The sequence below is a fragment of the Saccopteryx bilineata genome, chromosome X (assembly GCF_036850765.1).
Source record: "Saccopteryx bilineata isolate mSacBil1 chromosome X, mSacBil1_pri_phased_curated, whole genome shotgun sequence".
Classification (NCBI taxonomy): domain Eukaryota; kingdom Metazoa; phylum Chordata; class Mammalia; order Chiroptera; family Emballonuridae; genus Saccopteryx; species Saccopteryx bilineata.
The window spans coordinates 105,623,495-105,646,932 of NC_089502.1; the positions used below are offsets into that span (position 1 = coordinate 105,623,495).

General features: G+C 38.6%; 1 protein-coding gene across 4 annotated transcripts; it reads left to right on the forward strand.

Moving 5' to 3' along the window:
* The first annotated feature begins 498 nt into the window (after positions 1-498).
* RRAGB (Ras related GTP binding B) lies at positions 499-22,948 on the forward strand. Of its 4 annotated transcripts, none has more exons than XM_066249737.1 (11): positions 499-585; positions 2,053-2,086; positions 5,163-5,262; positions 11,135-11,218; positions 13,137-13,203; positions 14,879-15,101; positions 15,925-16,020; positions 18,242-18,364; positions 20,537-20,628; positions 21,685-21,800; positions 22,451-22,948. In XM_066249737.1, the coding sequence occupies exons 2-11, from the start codon at positions 2,075-2,077 to the stop codon at positions 22,546-22,548; spliced, it is 1,011 nt and encodes a 336-aa protein (XP_066105834.1). In that variant the 5' UTR covers positions 499-585; positions 2,053-2,074; the 3' UTR covers positions 22,549-22,948. The 4 variants fall into 4 exon arrangements, with proteins under 4 accessions (XP_066105834.1, XP_066105833.1, XP_066105831.1 ...); XM_066249736.1 differs by having other exon boundaries at positions 531-590; XM_066249734.1 differs by having other exon boundaries at positions 539-1,199.
* The last annotated feature ends 490 nt before the right edge of the window (positions 22,949-23,438 follow it).

A 23,438-nucleotide genomic window follows, 5' to 3' on the forward strand; every position in this document is an offset into this window, starting at 1 on the left:
CACATGCAATGGATCGACTCTGCATGGATTAAATACAGACATTTACAGATCAGTCTTCCAATATCAAAAAGGAGGACATGTAGGAGGACACTTTTCAAGGGAGGATGGTACTTACAAAAGAAGGACTGTCCTCCCTAAAGGAGGATGATTGGTCACCTTATATTAACTCAATGAGAAGCTCCGTTACACTAACTAATAATAATAAAAGGACGGCAGAAACTTTAAAAAGCAGAAAGCTAAAACAATGCTGGGCCTTCGCCACCATAAATGTTAAGGGTGAAACAGTTAAAAAAAAATGGCTTTGAAGCACTGAAATTACAACCTTCTCCTTTAATTCCTTGTGTTGGGCGGGTCTTGCCCAGCTCGCCCACCAAGAAAGCTCCAGTCGGCTGGTTGGGCCCCCTGGGACACGGTGTAGTGAGAGCCAGGGCCACGTGACAGCGACAGGCGGCACTCTGTCTTTCTCAGAGCAGTCTCTGTGGTATTCTTCCCATCCCCAACCCCTTTGGTAACGGCAGTCACGTGACAGGCCCGGGAGTTTACGGCAGGTGCCCACGTGATCCGGCCTGCAGTCGGGTGGCTGCGGTGAGGTACCCAGGTTGCTGAAGGGCGGGCGGTTAAGTCGTAAACGTTGCCGCCAGCGGACTCTCCGGGTTGGGCGGTCTGGGGAACAAGGAGCTGGCTGCGGCTTTCATCGCTTAGTGCCTACAAGGGTCTGCTCTTTCTGCCAACTCTGCATTCGTCATCCCCACCTCTTTGCGGGTGAAGTCACCTTTGGGTTTCGAGACCTTGGGGCGTAAGGCCCAAACTCGAGACAGCACCCCACCCACACCCCCCTTTCCCTCTCACCCTCCATCTGCTCCCTTTGCTCCACTGAATCACCTAGCCTCTGAGCTGGCCAGCTCGGCTGTGCCTTGAGCCCAAGTTTGAGGTGATAAAGGCAACCGTGGGGAAAGCAACCCCCCAGTGGACAAAGGTAAAGGCAAGAATAGAGCAGGCCTAAGGGCCCCAGGCGATGAGAATAGGCGGCTGAGCTGGTGAACAAGGAAAAAAAAAAAAAAAAGAGTACTGCGGCTGTAGAAGGGACTGGAAAGGACTTGTTGCACGATGGAAGAATCTGACTCTGAGAAAAAGGTGGAGAAAGAGAATCTGGGGCCGAGAATGGATCCTCCCTTAGGGGAACCGGAAGGATCGATTGGGTGGGTGAAGAGTGTTATACCAAACCTGGAAGGGGGTGGGCTTCTGAGGAGAGAATTGTGAATTGGAACACCCCACCCATGATAAATGCTTTTATTTACCAGTTCTGTTGATTGGTATCGGGCTCTTGGCAACGGGATAAATTATAAAGAGGACTGGTTGGTAACTGGGCAGAAAAAAAACCCTTGGGACAGGAATGGACAGGCCTAATACCAGTCCTGGGAGGAGTGTTGTAAATGAGGTGATGGTTCTGAATTGCTTTGAATTATCAATAAAGGAAATTTGGCATCATATTGAGGATAAGAAGACTAAAAAGAGAGTTTTTATTTCCTGGGCAGAGATCAGTGGCTTGAGAGTGCTTTCTGTGCCAATTTGTACCTGAAATTTAATCTTGTATTTTGTATGCTTTTTGCCTGTAATGAGTGAAATATGACTTGGAAGAACAGCTGAAGGGCTAAAGGTACTACCAGATTTTTAAAATAGGAGGCTGGCTTAAAAAAAGGGGACATTTAAATATGACAATATTGTTTCGTTTATTAAAGCACTTGTATATACTGCTATTTTTTTAAGAGTGTGAAAAATTGAATCTTGAATTTTAACAGCTCATTTATATTCCTAAATAAATCTAACCAGGAGCTATCTCCTGAACATGTAATTAGGATATAGGGAGCATAAACCCAGTTTTATAATTTAGGAAAATGAGGCCTCTATTCAACTTAAGTCCCACACACAGTTATACTCAGCTGTTGTGCAAAACATGCTCTTTTGCATCTCTACATTTACTTGTATTTCTTGAATTCCAATTTCTAAGGCAACTGGGTCATAGAAACGCTGTCTTTTGGTTTATGCCTGCAGGTGGGTGCTGCCAAATACAGCCATGAAGAAAAAGGTAAGACGTGTTAGGTACATCAAAAACATGAAGGTAAAGGTAAGAAGTTACTTTCAGGAAATATGTTTCTGATGTGTATATACACCATCTTTCTTGGACTATTGCAGCAGCCTTCTAAGTGTTCTGCCTTTCTTTTTGTCCCTTTCTTTGCTACTTGATTTAATTTCTTCCAATATTTATATATAACTGAGTTATTTAAATATGTAAGAACTTTTTGTAATTTTCCAAAGTCCTTGGAATAAAATAAAAGTGATTTCATGACACAGAATGCCCTTTAAAAATTGATTTCTGCCCTGGCCAGTTGGCTCAGCGGTAGAGCGTCGGCCTAGCGTGCGGAGGACCCGGGTTCGATTCCCGGCCAGGGCACACAGGAGAAGCGCCCATTTGCTTCTCCACCCCTCCGCCGCTCCTTCCTCTCTGTCTCTCTCTTCCCCTCCCGCAGCCAAGGCTCCATTGGAGCAAAGATGCCCCGGGTGCTGGGGCTGGCTCTGTGGCCTCTGCCTCAGGCACTAGAGTGGCTCTGGTCGCAACATGGCGACGCCCAGGATGGGCAGAGCATCGCCCCCTGGTGGGCAGAGCGTCGCCCCCTGGTGGGCAGAGCGTCGCCCCCTGGTGGGCGTGCCGGGTGGATCCTGGTCGGGCGCATGCGGGAGTCTGTCTGACTGTCTCTCCCTGTTTCCAGCTTCAGAAAAATGAAAAAAAAAAATTGATTTCTGACTATGCCATTTGCCACACCTACGTACCTTATAGTAGCCATATAGAATTTGTCTTTCTCCAAATTTTCAAAGTAATTTGTATTTTGTGAAAGCCATACATACATAGTACTCAGGCCTCTGCCTGCACACATATTAAACCTAACTCAGTGTTACCACCGTAAGGTTTTTATATGAGTTTCTCCAGATGGAATTGAACACTTCTTCCTTTGTGCTCTATGGTAGCCACCTTGGGGTTTGGGCAGAATTGATAAAAGCACAGCTCTGGAGCAAATTTATGAACTGTTTGGGCTTCTATGTTTTTTATTTGTAAAATGGTGATAATATTACCTGTCTTATAGGGTTGTTAGGTGGTTTAAATGATCAAATACATGTAGACTAATTATATCAGTATCTAACGCAGTTAGCCTTGGTAAGCCTTTCATAAGCAATTGAGATAAGAGATCTTAAATTATAAGAAACAAAAAGAAATTATCGTATTTAGTTTTCATCTAATAATTCAGTTATATAAAAAACCCCAGGCCCTGGCCGGTTGGCTCAGCGGTAGAGCGTTGGCCTGGCATGCGGGGGACCCGGGTTCGATTCCCGGCCAGGGCATATAGAGGAGGCGCCCATTTTCTTCTCCACCCCCCTCCCCTCCTTCCTCTCTGTCTCTCTTCCCCTCCCGCAGCCAGGGCTCCATTGGAGCGGGCATGGCCCGGGCGCTGGGGATGGCTCCTTGGCCTCTGCCCCAGGCGCTGGAGTGGCTCTGGTTGAGGCAGAGTGACCCCCCGGAGGGGCAGAGCATCGCCCCCTGGTGGGAAGAGTGTTGCCCCTGGTGGGCATGCTGTCTGACTGTCTCTCCCCGTTTCCAGCTTCAGAAAAAGAAAATTAAAAAACAAAAACAAAAAACCCAGTTTGCAAAGTGAATGTTCTTCATGAGCCTGTCTAAAGTTGTTACAGACAGGGATGTCGAAAAAATATCAAAAATTTACTCATGAATAAGCATAAAAACAACACTTTTTTGTAACAACTTTAGACTGGCTCTGCAGTAACATGTCCTTAGTGCGGTAGTTATATAACTGACAAGCTAGATTACATTGAGCTTGAATGAAGTATACTTTCATTAATACTCCCTATATTTGTAATTAGAAACTTTTATAAATTATTTTAGGATTGAAGATACAATATGTACCTCCTTTCATTTGAAAAGCATGGTAATTTGAACTCTTTCATAAATCTGAAAGGACTATTAAAATTTGCTTTATCCAATTCCCTTCTAGTGCAGGAATCTATAGCATCTTTAATAGGTGTTTTTCTCTCTTCATTAAATTCTGACATTGACAGGAAGGCTATTCACCTTCATAAGGCCAGCCTTTCCATTGGCAAATTCTCATTGTTAATAAATTGCTTGTTTTATACCTTTGTTTTGATAGCTTGTTCATTCATTTGATGAATGTATTTTGAGCATCTATTATGTTAGACACTGGAGATACAAAGGGGATTCTGTCATTCAGGAGCACAGACCAAAAAAATGGATAACTGCAATGCATTATGGTCTTTGTGTCATGGGAAGAGAGAGGTGAGACATAATTAAGCCAACCTAGGGCATTGGGGTCAGAGAATCTTTTGATTGCTGAACGAAGCTTTGAAGGATGAGTGGAGCTTAGCTGAAGAAAGAAAATGGAAAGTTATTTGCAGAGACTACAATGAGAAACAAAGACGTAGAACAGGGGTCCCTGGAGATCTGGGTGCAATCAAAGGAACTACAGCAGTTCAGTTCAGTATGGCTGGACTCTAAAAGTTCCAGGTCAAGAGGGTCAGAAGATGAAGGCACAGGAGTAAATAAGGGTGTTTTATATAGTTTAAGGATTTGATGCTGTAAGCCATGGGACACTTTTGAAAAGAAAAAGAGACGGTAATTAATGAAACAAAATCATGGAGGTAAGTGGAAAGGGTAAGTAGCAGAGATGGAAAGATTGAGCAGGAGGAAGAATTTTCACTTATACTAAATCTCCTGTCCTGTCGTTCAGTGCATAAAACATTAAATTATGAGAGATCAAGGTTCAGTTTCCTCTCAGTTGGTATATCTCTAACATAGTTTGAATATATAATAGTGTAAATTAATAGCATAATAAATTTTCTGCATTTCTATTGCCAAGAGGATGTGTAACTCATGACAGCTAAGCACCTGGCCCCTGGAATTCTAGGTATCTCTGCCTTTACCGTTGGTTGAGGAATTAAATTACCAGTATCCACACCAGGTATTTGGTACTGTCACTTCAGTACAACATCAGGTCCAGAAGAGAAATAGATCCCTTTAGACTTCATTTGCTCTAGATTGCTAACCTTTTTTCATTCTTTTTTCCCCACTTTGTCCTTAGGTACTGTTGATGGGTAAAAGTGGGTCTGGTAAGACCAGCATGAGATCTATTATCTTTGCAAATTATATTGCCAGAGACACACGTCGACTTGGTGCAACAAGTAAGATGTTTTATCTTATTGTTAAGTCAGGTGATCTTAACTATTAATAATCTGCATAACACACTTGGTTGCAGTAACTTGGGGATGCAGAGGTTGAGAGATTTGTTTTGCAGCATGTTTGCCTTTTTTTCATTTGTTCTCAGAGCTGTGTGGCCTAATTCTGGTTACTACTGCTTGCTCTCTTGGGGTTTTTTCCTTTCTAGGTTGCTTACCAAGCGGGAGGCCCTTGTCCAACTTCGTTTTTATCCTGCTCTTTCTTTAACAAGCATAGGCACCGTTTTGTTTGTTATTTGGGGGGGGGGGAGGATGTTTGTTTTTAACTGTTATTGTATAAAGGGAAATTAACTGATAAGTATTAACAAGCATAACACTAAAATTGCCTAAGATTTTTTTTAAAGGAATAGTTAGTCTTAGTCTTCATTAAAAGGTTAATTTCTCGAGGCAAAGGTTGTGAGGTTAACCTAATCTATACTCTGCTGCTTCTTTTCCTGGATACACATCAATGTTCTCATTGGAGTTCCAGCTTTGACTTGAGAAATATTTTATTGCCCTTTATGGTTTGAAATGTAAATCTTTCTTAGTATGTGATAGCTGGGTGGCTAGTGGATCCATGCTTCTGAGAGACCCCTTTTATCTATAGGCTATAATGCCATTTCATTTTGCAGCATCCCAGCATTTCTGGATTCTGCCTTGGGCCTTGGCCCCTAGGTGATGAAACAGTTGCCCTCTCCAGCTTTTACAAATTCCTGATCTGGGCTTCTAGCATCTTGAATACTTTTAGGGAAAAGTCACCCACTGCTTCATAAGGTATCTCACTCTGGTTTCAAGAACAACAAACATTTTAAAACACCTTATGTTCCAGATGCTGGATACAAAGAAGAAAACCACATTTCTGTTCTTAAAGTACAAGAAGTGTAGTATAGGCTCTAAATTGGAGTAGCTCTAATGGTTAGAAAGCTATCTTTTAGTTATAGTTCCAAGTCTATTTCCCTTTATTTCTGCTCGCTGATCCTCTTTCCATTCTCTTGAGCCTCTACAAATATTTGATTATGATTAAAGTCTAAATCTATCCTATTCATCTCTTACCTCCTATCTTCTCTTCCTTAAGTTAAACATCTTCAGTTCCTCCGTCTATTCCTTATTTGATATCATCTTAAAGACTTTTTAAAAACTTGTTTGAACATGTATACATTTTTCTTTTAAAAAATTTATTAGTGAGGAGGAGAGAAAGAGAGAGAGAAAAAAGCATCAATTCACCATTACACTTAGTTCCGTTCAGTTGTACACTCATTGATTGCTTCTGTGCCCTGACCAGGGGTTGACTGCATGGCTTGGTATGATGGGACAATGCTTTATCCACTGAACCACCCAGCCAGGGCCTGTCTATATTTTTCTTAAAGTGCTGAGATTTGAATATCAGTGTGGCCTGATCAGGGCAGAGTAGGACTATTACATCTCTGGTTGTGGGTAGCACAGTCTAGCTCTCTTTTTGTGGAGTGACTTTTATTATACTGAGTCATACTAAAAACACCCAGTTTCTTTTTACATATATTATTATTAAAAAGCATATTCTCCGCCCTGGCCAGTTGGCTTAGTGGTAGAGCATCGGCCTGGCGTGCAGAAGTCCCGGGTTTGATTCCCAGCCAGGGCACACAGGAGAAACACCAATCTGCTTCTCCACCCCTTCCCCTCTCCTTCCTCTCTGTCTCTCTCTTCCCTTCCTGCAGCCGAGGCTCCACTGGAGCAAAGATGGCCTGGGCGCTGGGGATGGCTCCTTGGCCTCTGCCCCAGGCGCTAGAGTGGCTCTGGTCGTGACAGAGCGACGCCCCGGATGGGCAGAGCATCGCCCCCTGGTGGGCATGCCGGGTGGATCCCGGTCTTGCGCATGCAGGAGTCTGTCTGACTGTCTCTCCCCGTTTCCGGCTTCAGAAAAATGAAAATTAAAAATTAAAAAAAAGCATATTCTTCTTGTGATTCTTATGTAGTTAATATTTGAACCTAATGATAAATACTTACCTCTATTAAATTATTCAATTTTATTTGTTTTAGCCCATGATATGGCCCTGAACTCAGTGTTTGTTAACTGGAAGTCCAGGACAAGTCACTGTGTCACTGGGCCTCAGCTTCCTTATCTGTAGGAAAGAGGTTGGATCCTATTTTTATTTTAGCTGCTTATTCTCTCATCTGATATGTTAGCTATTCTTCCTAGCCTTTGTATGGTTTGTACATTGGATAAGCATCTCCTCTAGTTTTCATCTAAGTCATTCATCAAAACTTTTGGTCATGACATGGTCCTTTGGCCTGTCATGCCTCACGAGACTTCCTTCTAGAAGGTACCTGTCTAATTTTCTCTCTGTTTTGATTTCTTAAATTTTAATTTTTTCTGTTCTTCCAAGTTAAATATTTAGACCTAATAATCATATGGGTGTAGTAGATTAGAGGTAGTTAATGTTCACTGTGTGCTGTTTTATTTATTTACTCTTTATAGTAACTTCATTTTAATAGATGAAGAATGTATGACCTAGAAGTTAAGCTCACTCAACACGTAAGCATTAGAACTGGAATGTCAGTCTATCCCCCTGCTCTGGTCATTATGCTACAGTCACAGTTCCTGGAAAACTTCTTTCTCTTTGTGGTTTAAATTCTGCACATTTTGCCTGACCAGGCGGTGGCGCAGTGGATAGAGCGTCGGACTGGGATGCTGAGGACCTAGGTTCGAGACCCCAAGGTTGCCAGCTTGAGCGCGGGCTCATCTGGTTTGAGCAAAAAGCTCACCAGCTTGGACCCAAGGTCTCTGGCTCAAGCAAGGGGTTACTTGGTCTGCTGAAGGCCTGCGGTCAAGGCACATATGAGAAAACAATCAATGAACAACTAAGATGTCGCAATGCGCAACGAAAAACTAATGATTGATGCTTCTCATCTCTCCGTTCCTGTCTGTCTGTCCCTGTCTATCCCTCAATCTGACTCTCTTTCTGTCTCTGTAAAAAAATAAAATAAATAAAAAATAAAAATAAATTCTGCACATTTTATTAAATGACATTTTTTTCTAGACCAATTAATATTTTTGTTTTTAGCTAATTAGCAAAGTTGATGTACTACCCTGTTTAGTGAATAGTTTTGCAACCCAAATTTCAGATCTATTCAAGCTGCATAAAATAGTTTTTAAATAATATAGTAGCATCATTGAAAAGTTGTGAACAGTATGTTGCAAATTATATGACTCCATAAACATTAAAGCAGGCCAGGTGCCAGGTACTGTGAATGGGACAGAGCTCTTGCCCTTAAGGATATCTCAAGTGGGACCTTTATTGATAATACTTCATTAGCAATTACTGTATTTCCCTAAAGGTAGTAAAAGTATATTTTAAAATATTCTATTGGCTTAAATGGTTTAGTATATATCATTAGATAGTTTGTTATTGCTAAATAAAGATCTGGATTCTACTGCTTGACTTATAGATTCATTAAAATACATATAATACATTAATATTTTTACTTGCTATTCCTTCTTATGCAGTTTATTTTCTTTAAAAATAGTAAAAGAATACTTCAAAAATATAAGGTCTACCGGAAAGTTCTGTTCGTTTTTGGAATAAAACAAAATACAAATTTTTCTTACCATCAATAAACTTTATTAAATAATATATTTCCACACCAATCTTATCTTCCAAATATGGTCCGAAATGGTTTGCTGAACTGAATTAAACCTTTCTGCAATCTCCGATGTTGTCAGAAAAGGATCTTGCTCCAACATGGTCTTAACAACATCGTCATCGATCAAAGATGGTCGCCCAGAACGTGGCTTATCAGAAAGGTCGAAATCACCTGTTTCAAATTTTTCGAACCATCTTCTGCATGTCCTATCAGAAACTGTACCTTCACCAAACACTTTCAATAAATTTCTACATGCTTCTGTAGCATTTCTTCCTTGTTGAAATTCGTATACAATACAGTAGCGTAAATTAACTTTTATCAGTAGCCATGGGTGCACTATCGCTTCACACATAAGACTAACGTGAATCAACTTTGTTTTAGTTAATTTGCTACATCAGTATGTATACATTAAGTGATAAAAATAGGCACACATGTGCCAAATAAACAAGTGCTTACATGTCGAAACTTGTTGTGTTAGAAACGGACAGAACTTTCCGGTAGACTTTATACTACATTACCTATAATATTTAGTGTTTTTCTAGATTGTCATTGATGAAAAAGTCCAGTTTTATTTTGTTAAATTAGAGCCTACTTTGTTTTGAAATTTGAAGTAAGGATACATGATGATGGTATAATTTATTTGTTATAGGGCTGTTAAAATGTGTTTGTTGGAAGAGTAAACTTGTCAATAAAAATATGATTATGAAGTATTTTAGTTTAAAACACTGTTGACGGCTCTGAGATTTCCTACCTTCTCAAAATTCTCTGTTCCCTTGGCTTTTATTTAATGCTTTAGTGCCCTGGTTTTCTTCCTTTATCTTGAACCATCCCTCCCCCCTTTTTAAAGAATATTTTCTTCTTTCTGCCCCATAAGTGTATGTGATTTCCCGAAGCTCTGTTCTTAACTCTTTTCAGTTTCTCTTATAACAGCAAGACAGGAAGACTAGGAGAGCCAGGAGGCCATATAGGAGACGTGAGACGAGAGAGGGAGGCAGAAAGTTGGGGTTAAATCACTAAGTGCCATATAAGCCATGTCAAGTAGTTCAAAGTGGGAGTAGAGGGCAGCCCCTAGAGAATTTTAAACAGAAAGGTAACATGGTATTAGTTTTAATTCTCAACTCTAATGACAAAAGTAATACTTGTGGAAAATTCAAACATCATAGAAGTGTAGAAAATCTGTTCTTTTCCTTATTCTGAGGCCGACTTTGTAGGGACAGCCACCATTAGTAGTTTGAGGTTATCTGTCTGGCCTTTTTTTCCTGGGTATATACAATCATATATATAGAGAGATATGTTTTATTTTTCTTTTAAAAGAGTACTGGAATACAAATCTGTATTTTGGAGAGATTATTATGTCTGTAATAAGGAGGATAGATTGGGGAGGGAGGGAGGCAAGGGTAGAAACAAGTTAACAAATTAGGAAACTCTTTTAGTAGACCAGGTAAGAGATGAAAGGGACTTAACTTGGGTTAGGGTGGTGATCATAGATATGGTGAGAAGCAAATGGGTTTGGGATATATTTAAGAGGTAGAGTCACAATAGGATTTGCTGATAGGTGTGTGGGCAATGGTGTGGAAAAGAGTGGACTCAAGGATGAAACTAAAGTTTTGGTTTAGGCAACTGGTTAAATTCACTGTGATGGAGAATACTAAAAGGAATATATTTTGTGGGAAGAATTGAGTTTGGGATATTTGTGGTTTATTCAAGTGAAGCTGTCCAATATATGATTCAAAGATGGGGTAGAGAAATATGTATTAGGGATACATACTTATGAGTTACCAGTACCCAAATGGAAAATGAAATAATGTGACTAGATTGGCTTGCCTGGGAGAAGAGTATATATAGAGAAGAGTAGGTGGCCAAAGATGGAATCCTGAAGAACTCTAACATTTAAGGGACAGAAAGAAGAATAGGAGCCTGTGAAGGAGGGTCTGCCAGAGAGGTTGTAGGTATGATATCAGAGGCCAAGAGAAGAGAATTTTTTGAGAAGAGAGTAGTCAACAGTGTCATACTGTAGAAAGTAAGACAAGGACTAAAAAGTCCACTGGATTTGGCAATGGGGCCATTGGTCACCTAATGAGAACAATTACCTGTGATATGGGAATAGAAACCAGATTTCTGTTCCTTGTGCTCCATATCTAAATAATTACTGAATCCTGTCACTTTTGTTATTGTCTTTCCCTTTCTCAGTAGCACTTCTTTCCATTTTTTTTTTTAGTACTAGACCGTTTACATAGTCTTCAAATTAATAGCAGTTTGAGCACCTACTCTCTCGTAGACTCTGTTGGAAATACAAAGACATGTAAGATATGATTCCTTTTCCAAGGAGGGGGAAGTGAAGGGGAGAAGGGAAGTAGTTTGAGCACCTACTATGTGCCAGGCACTTCATGTATGATAACTCCTTTGATTCTCACAGTAATCCTGTGAGGTCAGTAGCATGCTTCCCAGCATTTTTAATAGAAGAAAAAATTAAGGCTTAGAGGTTAAGTGACTTGCCCAAGGTCACACAGAGAGGTAGAGCTAGTATTTGAACATAGAATTGTTTTATTCCAAAGCCCATTTTAAAAAAAACGCTTTGCTGCTTATGACTCAGTTTATGAGACCATAAAATTGTACAAAAGTTAGATAGCAATTGGTTTAAACAACAGCTTCCAGATAGTCATAGAAGAAACACCATTGTGTGACAGATTATCACATAAATTGTAAAAGTGATAGCTGCTGAACTTTGAGACATTTCCAGGATAAGAATTTTTATTTTTCCTCCTTGTGACTTTTAGTGCCTGGCAGAGAGTAGATGCTTAATAAATGTTTGAATTAATTCAGAGGGAGTGATGACGGTAAGTGGGGGTGACCAGGTAGGGCTTTTAGAGGAGGTGGGATTTTAGTTGGGTCTTAAAAGATGAGTCTAACTCTGAAAGAAAGGTGGGGAGGACTTTCTAGGCATATGGACAGAGCAGGCAGAATATAGGGGGAGTGGGGGGAAGTGTAAGGCAGAGGTCGCAAACAGGCAGCCTGTATACTGGATAAGGCCTGTAGATGTGTTTTGTTCAGCCTGTACAATGTTTTAGAAAAATTGGAATTAGTTATAAATATGTAAATGTTTCCATAAAAATCTGGATTTCCCACTACTGTTGAAAAATTGAAAGATCCGTTAATCTTGAACCCATGTTCTTGCATGGCTAGAGTAACTGTCACCCACTCCCTTTTCCACTTGGGAGAATGTTTATACTCCATAAATGATCAACTTTGCTTTTGTATGTTTACTGGCCTGGCCCCCTATTAGCAGGTTTGCGACCCCTGATGTAAGGTATTTTGGGCGTTGGGGAGGTAGTGGAGTTTAGGAGGACTATGAATAAACCAAATTGGACTGGAGCAAAAGGCATTATTAATGTATGTCATTGGGAAATATAAAGGCAGATTAGAAGCCAAATTCTGAAGAACCTTGAATGCCCTCCTATAGACATAGAGGAGCGATTGAAAGTGTTTTGAATGGGGAGTGACATGTTCAAAGTAGTGTTAAGAAGATGAACCTGGCAGTAGCCTGTAGGATGAAATAAAGTGGGTAAGCTTCCTGGTAGAAGGTAATCATGGAGCTATTGTAGTTATGTAGGCTTGAGAAGGTAAGGGCCTTCCTTAATATTAGTGGCAGGTTGTAAAATAAGGAGTGGAATTGAGGAAGATTACAAAGGAGTAGCTATGAATTAAACATGGACTGAGAAGTAAAAAAGGGACCTTTCCTCCAACCCCCATGTGAAATTGGTCGGGTCAGTAACCAAAATAAGGAAATAAATAGAGGCAGTGAATATGGTTATGTCATTATTTTGTTTTTGTTTTGGGGTTTTTTGTAAATTTTTGTTTTTTTTAATTTTATTTATCTTTTGTGGAGGGCATTGGTAGGGACAGGATGAGCTATTAAATGGTGTATGTCTCTGTCTTACATGTTGGAATTTTAACATTAGTATTACAATTGGAGGTTGTTTCTGCTCTAAGCACTAAACTACTAAAAAAATGACTTACATGAGAGACAGTTCTGTAGCTCAGGGTAGCTTGGGTGCCCACTTTGTCACTAAACCACGCTACTAAACTGAAAATCACCTTCTTGTGGCTTTGAGCATTTCACTCCACTTTGGTCCTTCTAAATTCCGGGGGTTAGTGCTTTGCTTATTTTGAATTTCATCTCGCATGCTACAATTACTAGATTTGTCATATTTATCTTCTAGTTGATGTAGAACATTCCCATGTTCGATTTCTGGGAAACTTGGTGTTGAACCTGTGGGACTGTGGTGGGTAAGTATCATCTGATTACTTGTTTGTGAGGCCAGTGGCAGTAGTGGCATCTAGTGTATTCAGCATAGAGAATACACTAGAGGAACTATCATTCATAATAGCTACATTGGATAAAATTTTCTTCAGAATTGGCATTTGATTAAATAAATATCTCTGACTTTTATTCATTAATTATCTCTAAACAGTCTACGCACTATAGATCAGACCTGAGCACGTCTCCTTCAACTGAGTTAACACTGTTGAAGGCATAGGAGACAGTCTTTCCTCTCATGGCCAAGGGAGCTCTGGAACATTGCATCACAGACGCACATCCCTGTGTTTGTATGCGGGTGGTGCTCCCTACTCTATGACCATTTGCGTCTGCGTGAAGCAGCAATGAGGAGTGTGGTGGTTAGAAGCCTAAGCTCTGGAGTTACATTAGAGTTTGCATCTCAGCACTGTTAGTTGTGTTATCTTGGATTGATCATTTAAACTCTCTGAGCCACAGTTCTTCATCTGTACAATAGGGATAATGATGGTGCCAACTCAGAGGGTTGTTTTAATGATTAAGTAGGATAAATAAAAATATATTGTTAACTCACTGTTTCCCCGCTCCTAGTATAAAAGCAGCCATGGAATAGGTGTTCAATGAGTGTTTGTTGAAAAAATAACAAAATAGCCAAATATTCCATAAGAAAACGACTCCAGTATTGTAGTATATGGACACTTAACACCCCAGCAGATTTCTTTCTTTATACAAATCCTTCCTCATTATCATTGCTTCCAATTCTGTAATCTGTGTTGAGATTAGTTCAAGTCCCTTACTTTTGAGCAATAAGATATTAGTGTCATTTTTACATATAGGGCAGCTGAGGTCCAGTGGAATTATGTATCTCCTAAGGTCACACAACCACCTAATAATAGCAAAGTGAAAGACTGGAAGCTAGGTTCATGATTTTTTCCATAACAGAATTCTGTTTTTTCTAGGCATCTGGTAATTGAGAACACACAGCTTAAGGAGCAAAGAGCAACGTTCTACTAAAACGTTATTTTGGAGTCATTTTCATATAGTTTAGAGTATTTGACTAGTTATTCATCAGTAAATAGTCACTGGACACTTATTTTATGGCATGCTCTATGTTAAAAGCCGGGAAACAATGGCAGACAGTAACAGATATGTTCCTTGCCTTGATGGAACTTTCTGTTTAGGAAAGTGAATGCCATTAATTAAAAACTCTTGTAAATGTGTAATATCACATTTGTAAATGTTAAAAAATAAGAACAGTGTTTTGGAATAAGGGCTTATAGTGCCTGGATTTGCCTGTCAGGGAAGGTCAGGGATGGTTTCTGTGAGGAAGTTTGAATTGAACTGAAATCTCAAGGGACAGCTAGGAGTTAATGAGATGCAGAGGTAAGGGCATGTGGGACACAATGAACAGTATGTGTAAAGGCCCCTTGGTGGATAAACCAAGGGCCACGAGAACCAAGGGCAGGTCAAAGTATGTTTGGAACACAAGGAGAAGGGTACAGGGTGGTGCAAGGTGAAACTCAAGAAGTAAGAGTTGAGACAAGACCGATTTACTATGGCTTGCCCTTTAATTTGACGTCTTAAGGTCATCCCTTACAAAGGATAGGTCATAAGTGAAAGTGACTAAACTGAGGACTTACTTACCACCTAGATTTTTCTTGCTACTAGACAGGACACCTTTATGGAAAATTATTTCACAAGCCAGCGAGACAACATCTTCCGAAATGTGGAGGTTTTGATTTATGTCTTTGATGTGGAGAGCCGCGAACTGGAAAAGGACATGCACTATTACCAGTCATGCCTGGAGGCCATTCTGCAGAACTCTCCAGATGCCAAAATCTTTTGCTTGGTGCACAAAATGGATCTGGTACAGGAGGATCAACGGGATCTGGTAAGGAACAGAAAGGGTACCGCTATAAATGGTGGGCATGCTTTGTAGAGGCATAGGTACATCACAGCAACATTCAAACTAGTGTTTGACCAAATTTCTGGGTGCTATGGCCTAGCCAAGTTGATACATAAAATTAACTATCACAGGGGGGTGAGGGTCTGGGTGTGAGGAGGTGGAGGGAGTGAGCAAACATGAAAAAAAATTACCATCATAGTGTGTACACAGACTCAATACACACTCACCCATTCATGGAAAATGTGTATATGTGTGTATATATTTTTATAAATAGATATTTTCCATATGTTTGTGGGCACATACATAGATACATATAATGAATAGATATATTATTTGGGGGGTGATATATTAATATAGCCAAATAAATACAACCGATACAGAACTATTATATGAGTGTATGCATATATGTGTGTGTGATAGAAAGATATCTACAAAGGTTAAAGTATTTTGATTCTAAAAGTTTGATATGCAATAGAGATCTTAAAATGATCCAGTTTGGGTGATTTAGAATGATGTTAGATGTATTTTTTTCAAACTCCTCAATATAGTAAATTTTATTTTTTACCATAAGGCTCTCAGTAAGTACTCAGCACAACCTGAAGAATTTCAGTATCTGTTGCTTTTTTAGACCTGACCTGAAAATATTTCTGTCATCCTAATTTCTGAAGTAGTGTACACATTGATAAATTCCTCCGAGGAAAGAGGAAATGCTTTCTGTTACAATATACTGAGATAATTATATCTCAGATTTTGCAAAGAAAGAGGAGAGCTGTATATTCTGATCAATGTGTTGGACTTTTTAATTCAGATTTTTAAAGAGCGAGAAGAAGATCTGAGACGTTTGTCTCGCCCATTGGAATGTTCTTGTTTCCGGACATCTATCTGGGACGAAACTCTCTATAAGGTGTGTGTTTCTCAGAGTTCCTTCATTTTAGAGTGTGAAAAAAAAAATCAGAAGAATATTATCAAAGCTAAAAGGTTTTAACATGTTGCCACTCTCAGGAAGAACCTTCTTCCCTCTTGTCATGTTAGCATGCACAGCCTTATTTATAAAGTAGTATTTTATAGCCATCTAAATATGTTGAATAAAAAAATTCTATAACAGAGTATCTAAAAAATATTAAGATTAACCTCAAGAGATTTTGGATTTGATCTTAGGTTGGGTCAACATACCTACCAACCACACTAAATTAACCAGTTTGGTCATGATTAATTTAATACTGATCTTTATGACAGCCGAGTTTTTACTGGCTGTCATCCATCTTAACTTGTGGTCTTAATGCTGATTGGAACTGTGTCTAATATTCAGGTACTTCTATAAGATAAATGCTAGTCTGAGTTTGGATGGCAATAGAAAAAAAATATGTAAGGGAGAGATTGGAGAAGGGATTATCAAAATGAGACATGTTATACGTAGAATTTGATAGCTTCCATTTTCATACCAAATGGAAACTATTATTCTTTCAACCAGAAAGATTGTTCCAGTTGCTGGAGTAGATATACTACACTGTTTGCAGAGTAGTAAAAGTTATAATAGCTGTGTTATGGATGAAACTGAAATTACCTTATTGGCACATAGGTTCCTTGTCCTGCTTCTTTCCTTCTACTGATCTAGTGATTTGGAAGACTGGCTTCTTTTGGTCTTCCTATGGTTAGACCTTTCCTTCAGACTGCTTCTGTATCTATTGTCAAGTCTGACTCTGGGTGGGAAAGCCTCCTTCTCTATCACTGGTAGCTACAGCGTCGGTTTCAACTGCATCTGCCAAGTATCTCCACCCAGAAGCACAGAAACCTGATTTGCCAAGGAGAAAAAACCAATGCACTTTAAAAATAGCCATTATTTTATTTTTTAACTAATTCATTTTTTCCCCAATATTATGTTGACCCAGCCTCACTCTAATAACAGATCATTTTTGAGATACCTGTCTAGGAAGTACTGTTCTAGATTAATTTGGGCCGAATTTCTCTCAAAGCCTTATTCCCATAGAACAGGTAACCGTGAATAAGGATGGACATGACGCACTGATAAGAACCAACTGCGGTGTGAAGGATGGCAATACATAACAGACCAAAGACAATTGGCTAATCACAACACTGCTGTGAGTGACAATGTCTCTGCTGTGGTTAGCTTTGGTGTCTTCTCCAAGGTAAATTCAGCAGTGACATTAACACCAACCTGAAAAGTTGGAACCTAAAACCCCATGCCTAAGTAATAAAACTAATTGGAACAGAGACATGGCGCTACTATATCTTACATAAATGCTGCATAGAGCTAACTTAAATTTTTATATTAAGCTTTATTCTATAAGCACTCATCACATATCTGCTTGATGCTATAGGACACACAAATGACTAAGACCAGGTTCCTGCCCTCTAATAGGTGAGAGAAGAGCATTATACACCTTTCCAGACAAATTAGAGTGAAATTGAAAGATTTATTATAATGGAAATTCAAATAAAAGCACCTTAAGAGAATAGAGGGGAGGGGATGGTTAATGTCAACTCCTTTCATTAGTCATACTTCTCTAGATGAAGTCAGTTTTAGGCAAATACACCAGTGTACTATTTTAAATTCAATAATTCATACAGCTGAAATTAGCCTTTTGAAATAATAATGCCACTAATTTCTCCTATACTTTCTTTTGTATGTTATCTCATTGTGGGGAGGGACCTTTTATCTATGTGGCTCTCATATTTTCACAAAACCAATTGTTAGATGCATTATTAGGATCTGATTTTTAATGCAATCTATACTGTTAGATTTAAATATTTGTTGAGAGACTGGATTAGAAGCTTTTTAGCCCAATAATAGATTAGAATTTTCAACTTTTCCTAAGATAACATGATAGAATTAAGTAATTTTTTATTTTTAATTATCAATGGAAAAATGTTTCTCCAGCATTTTGCAAAAGTGTTTGAATTTTTCTTAAAACCTCTGAAGGATAAATATCAAATATTAGCTTTTCTTTCTCATTTTGTTTGTTTTATATCATATCATATTTGTTACCAGTATTTGGGACTCAATTATCACATGTCCATATGTTGTAGCATAGTTACTCATTTGCAAAGGTCTGTCTAGGACTGCTACCTGTTAATAATATTACACTGTGCTTCTGTTCTGTTAGGCTTGGTCCAGCATTGTTTATCAGCTGATTCCCAATGTTCAGCAGCTGGAAATGAACCTGAGGAATTTTGCTGAAATTATTGAGGCTGATGAAGTGCTTCTATTTGAGAGAGCTACTTTTCTGGTAAGAACTTTCTGCTCTGTGGATATACTTCACACTTGCCTTCCTTTATTCATTAACAGAGAACAACATGTTGCCACTCTCAGGAAGAACCTTCTTCCCTCTTGTCACATTAGCATGCAGAGCCTTATTTATAGAGTAGTATTGTCAATAAGTGACCTGAAAGAAATCCTTTGGTTTGTAGCTCTTTAGTAGTTAGTAAAACTTAGATTTTTGTAGATATGCCTTACTACAGAGTTTAGGTTATTTCCAAACATTATTGTTTATTTGTGTTGAAGTATCCCTGTTTCGTATTGACTTTTATTATAAAATGAGGGTTATTTTCCTTTTGAGGAAACTTACATCCCACTCCTTTCTCCAAAAGACTGAGTTGGAAACGTTTAACAGGGAAGAGATGTAATGGTCAACTCAGTGACATGACTAAGAGTTCAGATGGAGAGGTGGAAGGGAAGAGTCATGTTAGTATTTTAATTTTTGTTATAAATTCAACTTATTAGAGCCTACTGTATATATGGCTCTGAGAGGCAGTGCAAACACCAATATTATATTTATAAGTAACAATTTTAAATAACAGTAATAGAAACTAATTTGAGATATCATGAAGACTGCCCAAGTAATTGCTGACCAGCTTAGTAAATGTAACTTTTCTTTTTCTTTTTAGAGTGCTTACTTGAGAGACAGACAGGAAGGGAGAGAAATGAAAAGCATCAATTCTTCGTTGCAACATCTTAGATATTCGTTGATTGCTTTCTCATATGTGCCTTGACTGTGGGGCTCCAGTCGAGCCAGTGACCCCTTGCTCAAGCCAGCAACCTTGGGCTCAAGCCAGTAATCTTGGGCTTCAAGCCCATGACCTTTGGGCTCAAGCCAGTGACCATGGGGTCATGTCTATGATCCCATGCTCAAGCTGCCAACCCTGTGCTCAAGCTGGTGAGCCCATGCTCAAGCCAGATGAGTCCGTGCTCAAGCTAGTGACCTTGAGGCCTCGAACCTGGGTCCTCAGCATCCCAGGCCAACACTCTATCCACTGCATCACCACTTGGTCAGACAGTAAATGTAACTCTTATAGTAAATAATTTGTTTCTGAACTCTACCAATGCTTGGTGATTTCAGACACTTTTTTTTAGGTGAGAGGAGAGGAGACAGTGAGGCAAACTCCTGCATGTCTATCCAGCAACCCCATCTGGGGCCGATGTTGAGTATTGAGCTACTTTAAGTAACTGAGGCTGATGTGCTCCAACAGAGCTATCCTCAGCACCCAGAGCCACTCTCGAACCATTGAGCCACTGGCTACAGGAGGGGAAGGGGGAGAGAAGGGGGAGAGAAAGGGGAGAGAAAGGGGAGAGAAGGAGGGGAGAAGCAGATGTTTGCTTCTCCTATGTGCCTTGACTGAGAATTGAACCTGGAATGTCCATACGTCAAACCAATGCTCTTATCCACTATGCCACTGGCCAGGGCCTTCAGATACATTTCTTCATCTTCCTGAGTTTGGTTCCTCTTCTCTAAAATGAAGATAAAAATATCTATATCATAGGTTCTGGCAAGTGACTCAGTTTTGTTTCCTACTAAAAAATTTACATCTGTATATCCAGTCTATAGGAAATGGTTGTCTGGTTTTATTAAAATATAAAAGTGTGAGAGAAAGTATTTTCAGCTGGTATGGCTGTCTATCTTGAATATGTTTAATTATAAATGGTCAGTTCTCAGAAGTTAGAATCATTTAGTTAAGGTTTATAAATATAATACCAAAAGCCATTTGGTTATAGGCTTCATTAAAATTAAATACAGTAAGTACAGCTCAAGGACAGCTAAGAATTTTGTATTTCTTTTTTGATTTGTACTATTTTTTTAATCAAAGACCATACTGTGAAATATTGATGAACATTTGATGATTAAAGTAAGTGATAAAGAACAGCAACAAACCAAAATAGATAAAACGTAAACTATCTAATAAAATTATAACCAAATGGTACTGGATGGGTCATCCATAAGGATGCTGAAATTATGCATAATGTTGGCAGCATATGGGACAGAGGAAAAGAGACAATAAATCAAGTGTCAAATCGGCCCTGAAAATCAGGTAGCCAAGAGACAGACAGATGCTTGCCTAGAGGAGTAGCAAAGAGTGATGTGACTACATTGCATAGATTTAAAGGGCATTGTTCTTTTTCATAGGTGATTTCACACTATCAGTGTAAAGAGCAGCGTGATGCTCATAGATTTGAGAAAATCAGCAACATTATTAAGCAGTTTAAGCTAAGCTGCAGGTAAGAGATCTTGTGTGATCTATTTATATCTGGAAAAAAATACTGTTATTTTTGAGAAGTTCAAAAAACTATACTGGGCCACACTTCTATATCTGGAATAGGTCCTTCAATTGAAAAGAGAGCTAAAATCTAAGGGAGCCTACCATTGGCGAGGTGAATAAAATTAATTGTCATTTAATGTAAACTCAAATGATATAGAAGTATATGAAAAATATCTAAGCAGAGTACACTTTTGAGGTGTTTGATCTTGTTTGGGAAGAAATAAAAAATGTTCAAGAGTTTTGAAAAAGAAGAAAGAAGGATAATTTTGCCCTACCAAATACCAAGGTTTTATGTAGAACTACAGTAATTAAAATTAGGAGGTACTGATTCAGAAATGATACAAAATAGACTAGAAATGTCTAATCATGTTGTCTTAGCTTTGATTAAATACAGTTTGAATTTTAGCATTGTGAATATAGGAATATGGAATGACTGAACACCATAATTTAGTAAAGATTTAAGAATCAAAATTCTTATCTTGGTAAAACTTTGATGCCCAAAGAATAAAATAGATATGTTTACTCATTTTATGCCTTAGTATAAAATGGCACTTTGAGACTTTTTGGCATGTTTAATGCTAACATTTTTAAGAAGAAATATTGAATGGCATGCAAATATAATTACCTAGTTTGTTTTCAAAGAACTGTGATCATTTCTTGAATTTCAATGTAACTAAAATTCAAAAGGTAACCTCAGTGACAGAGAAATTTCAACTTAAAAAGCTTCTTAAATATTAGAGAAGTCTTTTATAACATGAATTTTAACATGGATCTAAGTCTAAACCCACTTTCATTTCATAATGAAATCAAATCCTAATTCTCTAAGTCACTTTCCAAAACATGTTAAATTCAGCATTACAGTTTCCTTGGAAAACAAAGTAGAGTTAGTGATTAACTGTCTTAATGAAGTAGTAAATTGAGGTACAGTGCTATGAAAATGTTTAACCTGGAAGGTAAGAATTTCTTATTTTGCTATTATGTTATGTTCTTTACTCTTTTCTCTTTTCTCCTGTAGCAAGCTGGCTGCCTCTTTCCAGAGCATGGAAGTCAGGAACTCTAACTTTGCTGCTTTCATTGATATCTTTACATCCAACACTTATGTGATGGTTGTGATGTCTGATCCATCCATTCGTAAGTTTAAACTTAGCTTACATTTGGTCAAAGCAATATATTCTTTAAGGTAATTGCCCTAGAGGTATTACTTTATTAGATACTGAAAAACTATTTCGTAGTGAGGTTGGTTGCCCAACAGTGTGAATGTACTTAAGGCCACTGAGCTATATATTTAAAAATGGTTAAAATGGTAAATTTCTTGTTATGTATATTTGACCACAAAAGATAACTTCCTTGCTACTAGTAATAAATATGTACCATGTCCCAGTTTTTGTGTTATGGGCATAAGGGGAAGTATTTGGTGCTTCTGTGCCAAATAGTCATATCCATGAAATAAACGTTCCAGCAACATTTCCAGGATGTTCCCAGAAGTTTAAATGATCTCTGATCCGCTGCCTTTTTTTACCTTAAGTTAATATTAAAACAGAGCATAAGATAGTGGGTTTTATACTATTAGCCCCCAAATAAAATATTTTGAAATGTTATGTTGGAAATTTTGTTTAGAATATAAACACACCTTTTTTTTTTCAGAAAGATTAAACCGTGGTTTACTTGGGAACCCCTATTCCTGTATGTTGTCTGTGATCTGCTAGGTTGAGGGATTTGGTTCTCTCTTTTTGACTGCCTGTACTTACTTTAATGGGTATCTCCCCCACCCCTACCCTCAGCATCTGCAGCTACTCTGATCAACATCCGCAATGCCAGGAAACACTTTGAAAAGCTGGAACGAGTGGATGGACCAAAGCAGTGTCTTCTTATGCGCTAAACATTGCCAAATGTTTCAGGAAAAAAAAATTGAAACACTGTTTCTTAATATTAATGTTGTATTTGTATATGTTGGCTCTGAAAGGTTGTGATGCTTACCACTTCTGTATTTCTTCCCTACTCTCCAGTCTTAATGTTTAACTTAGAATGCTATTTAATCAAATACAAATAGCCAGTGAGAAATTAGATGAGCTGTTCATGACGTTGTGACATAAAATTAGATGATCTGTAAGTGTTCTGTTAAAACGGTTCAAATATTGTGTTCTGATAACCTTGTTCTAGTAGTTGTGTGTGCCAAAGCCCCTTCCAACATTGTCTTGTATTTCTTATCAGATAGTAACCTAGAAGTTTGGAATATTACTGTTTTCTCAGCATGAATTAAAAACATCTCTTAACTCCAATTGTGAATACTTTTGCTGTTAGGGATTCCAGTATCTCTTTTTCTTTTCCTTGTTTATTTAAGTTTTCCCAAAGAAAGAGAAAGTTAATTTCACATTTATCCTAGGGAAAGGGGACCTGTTCTTTGAGAAATAGTATAAAAGTTGGATATGAAGGATGGAGCCTGATTATAGCCTTAAATCTAGGCAGAGAGTTTAGATGTAATGCGATAGGAAATAATTGTAGGCTTCTGGGTGGGGTGGGGGTGGGGTTACATGAAGAGAACTGTGAGAGAAAATGAACTTAGTATGGATTGACTGATGGTAATGGGAAAGCTCTGGTAGTAAGCCGGGCCTGAGGTGTGTTGAAAGCCTGTTCCAGGATATAACTGGTGAAGGAATGAATAAAAAGTTGAGAGGAAATACTAGGATTGTGAGATGTACCTCTTCTTTCTTTGAGGTCTGGGAGTGGTGGGAGTTATATTTGACATCATCTCCAAAGGAAAACATGAAG

Excerpts from the sequence above, each read along its gene's own strand:
- RRAGB (XM_066249734.1), top strand. The coding sequence starts at position 1,108 with ATGGAAGAATCTGACTCTGAGAAAAAGGTGGAGAAAGAGAATCTGGGG. Across the intron at positions 2,087-5,162 it reads ATACAGCCATGAAGAAAAAG|GTACTGTTGATGGGTAAAAG; the intron begins GTAAGACGTGTT and ends CTTTGTCCTTAG. Across the intron at positions 21,801-22,450 it reads GATGTCTGATCCATCCATTC|CATCTGCAGCTACTCTGATC; the intron begins GTAAGTTTAAAC and ends CCCTACCCTCAG.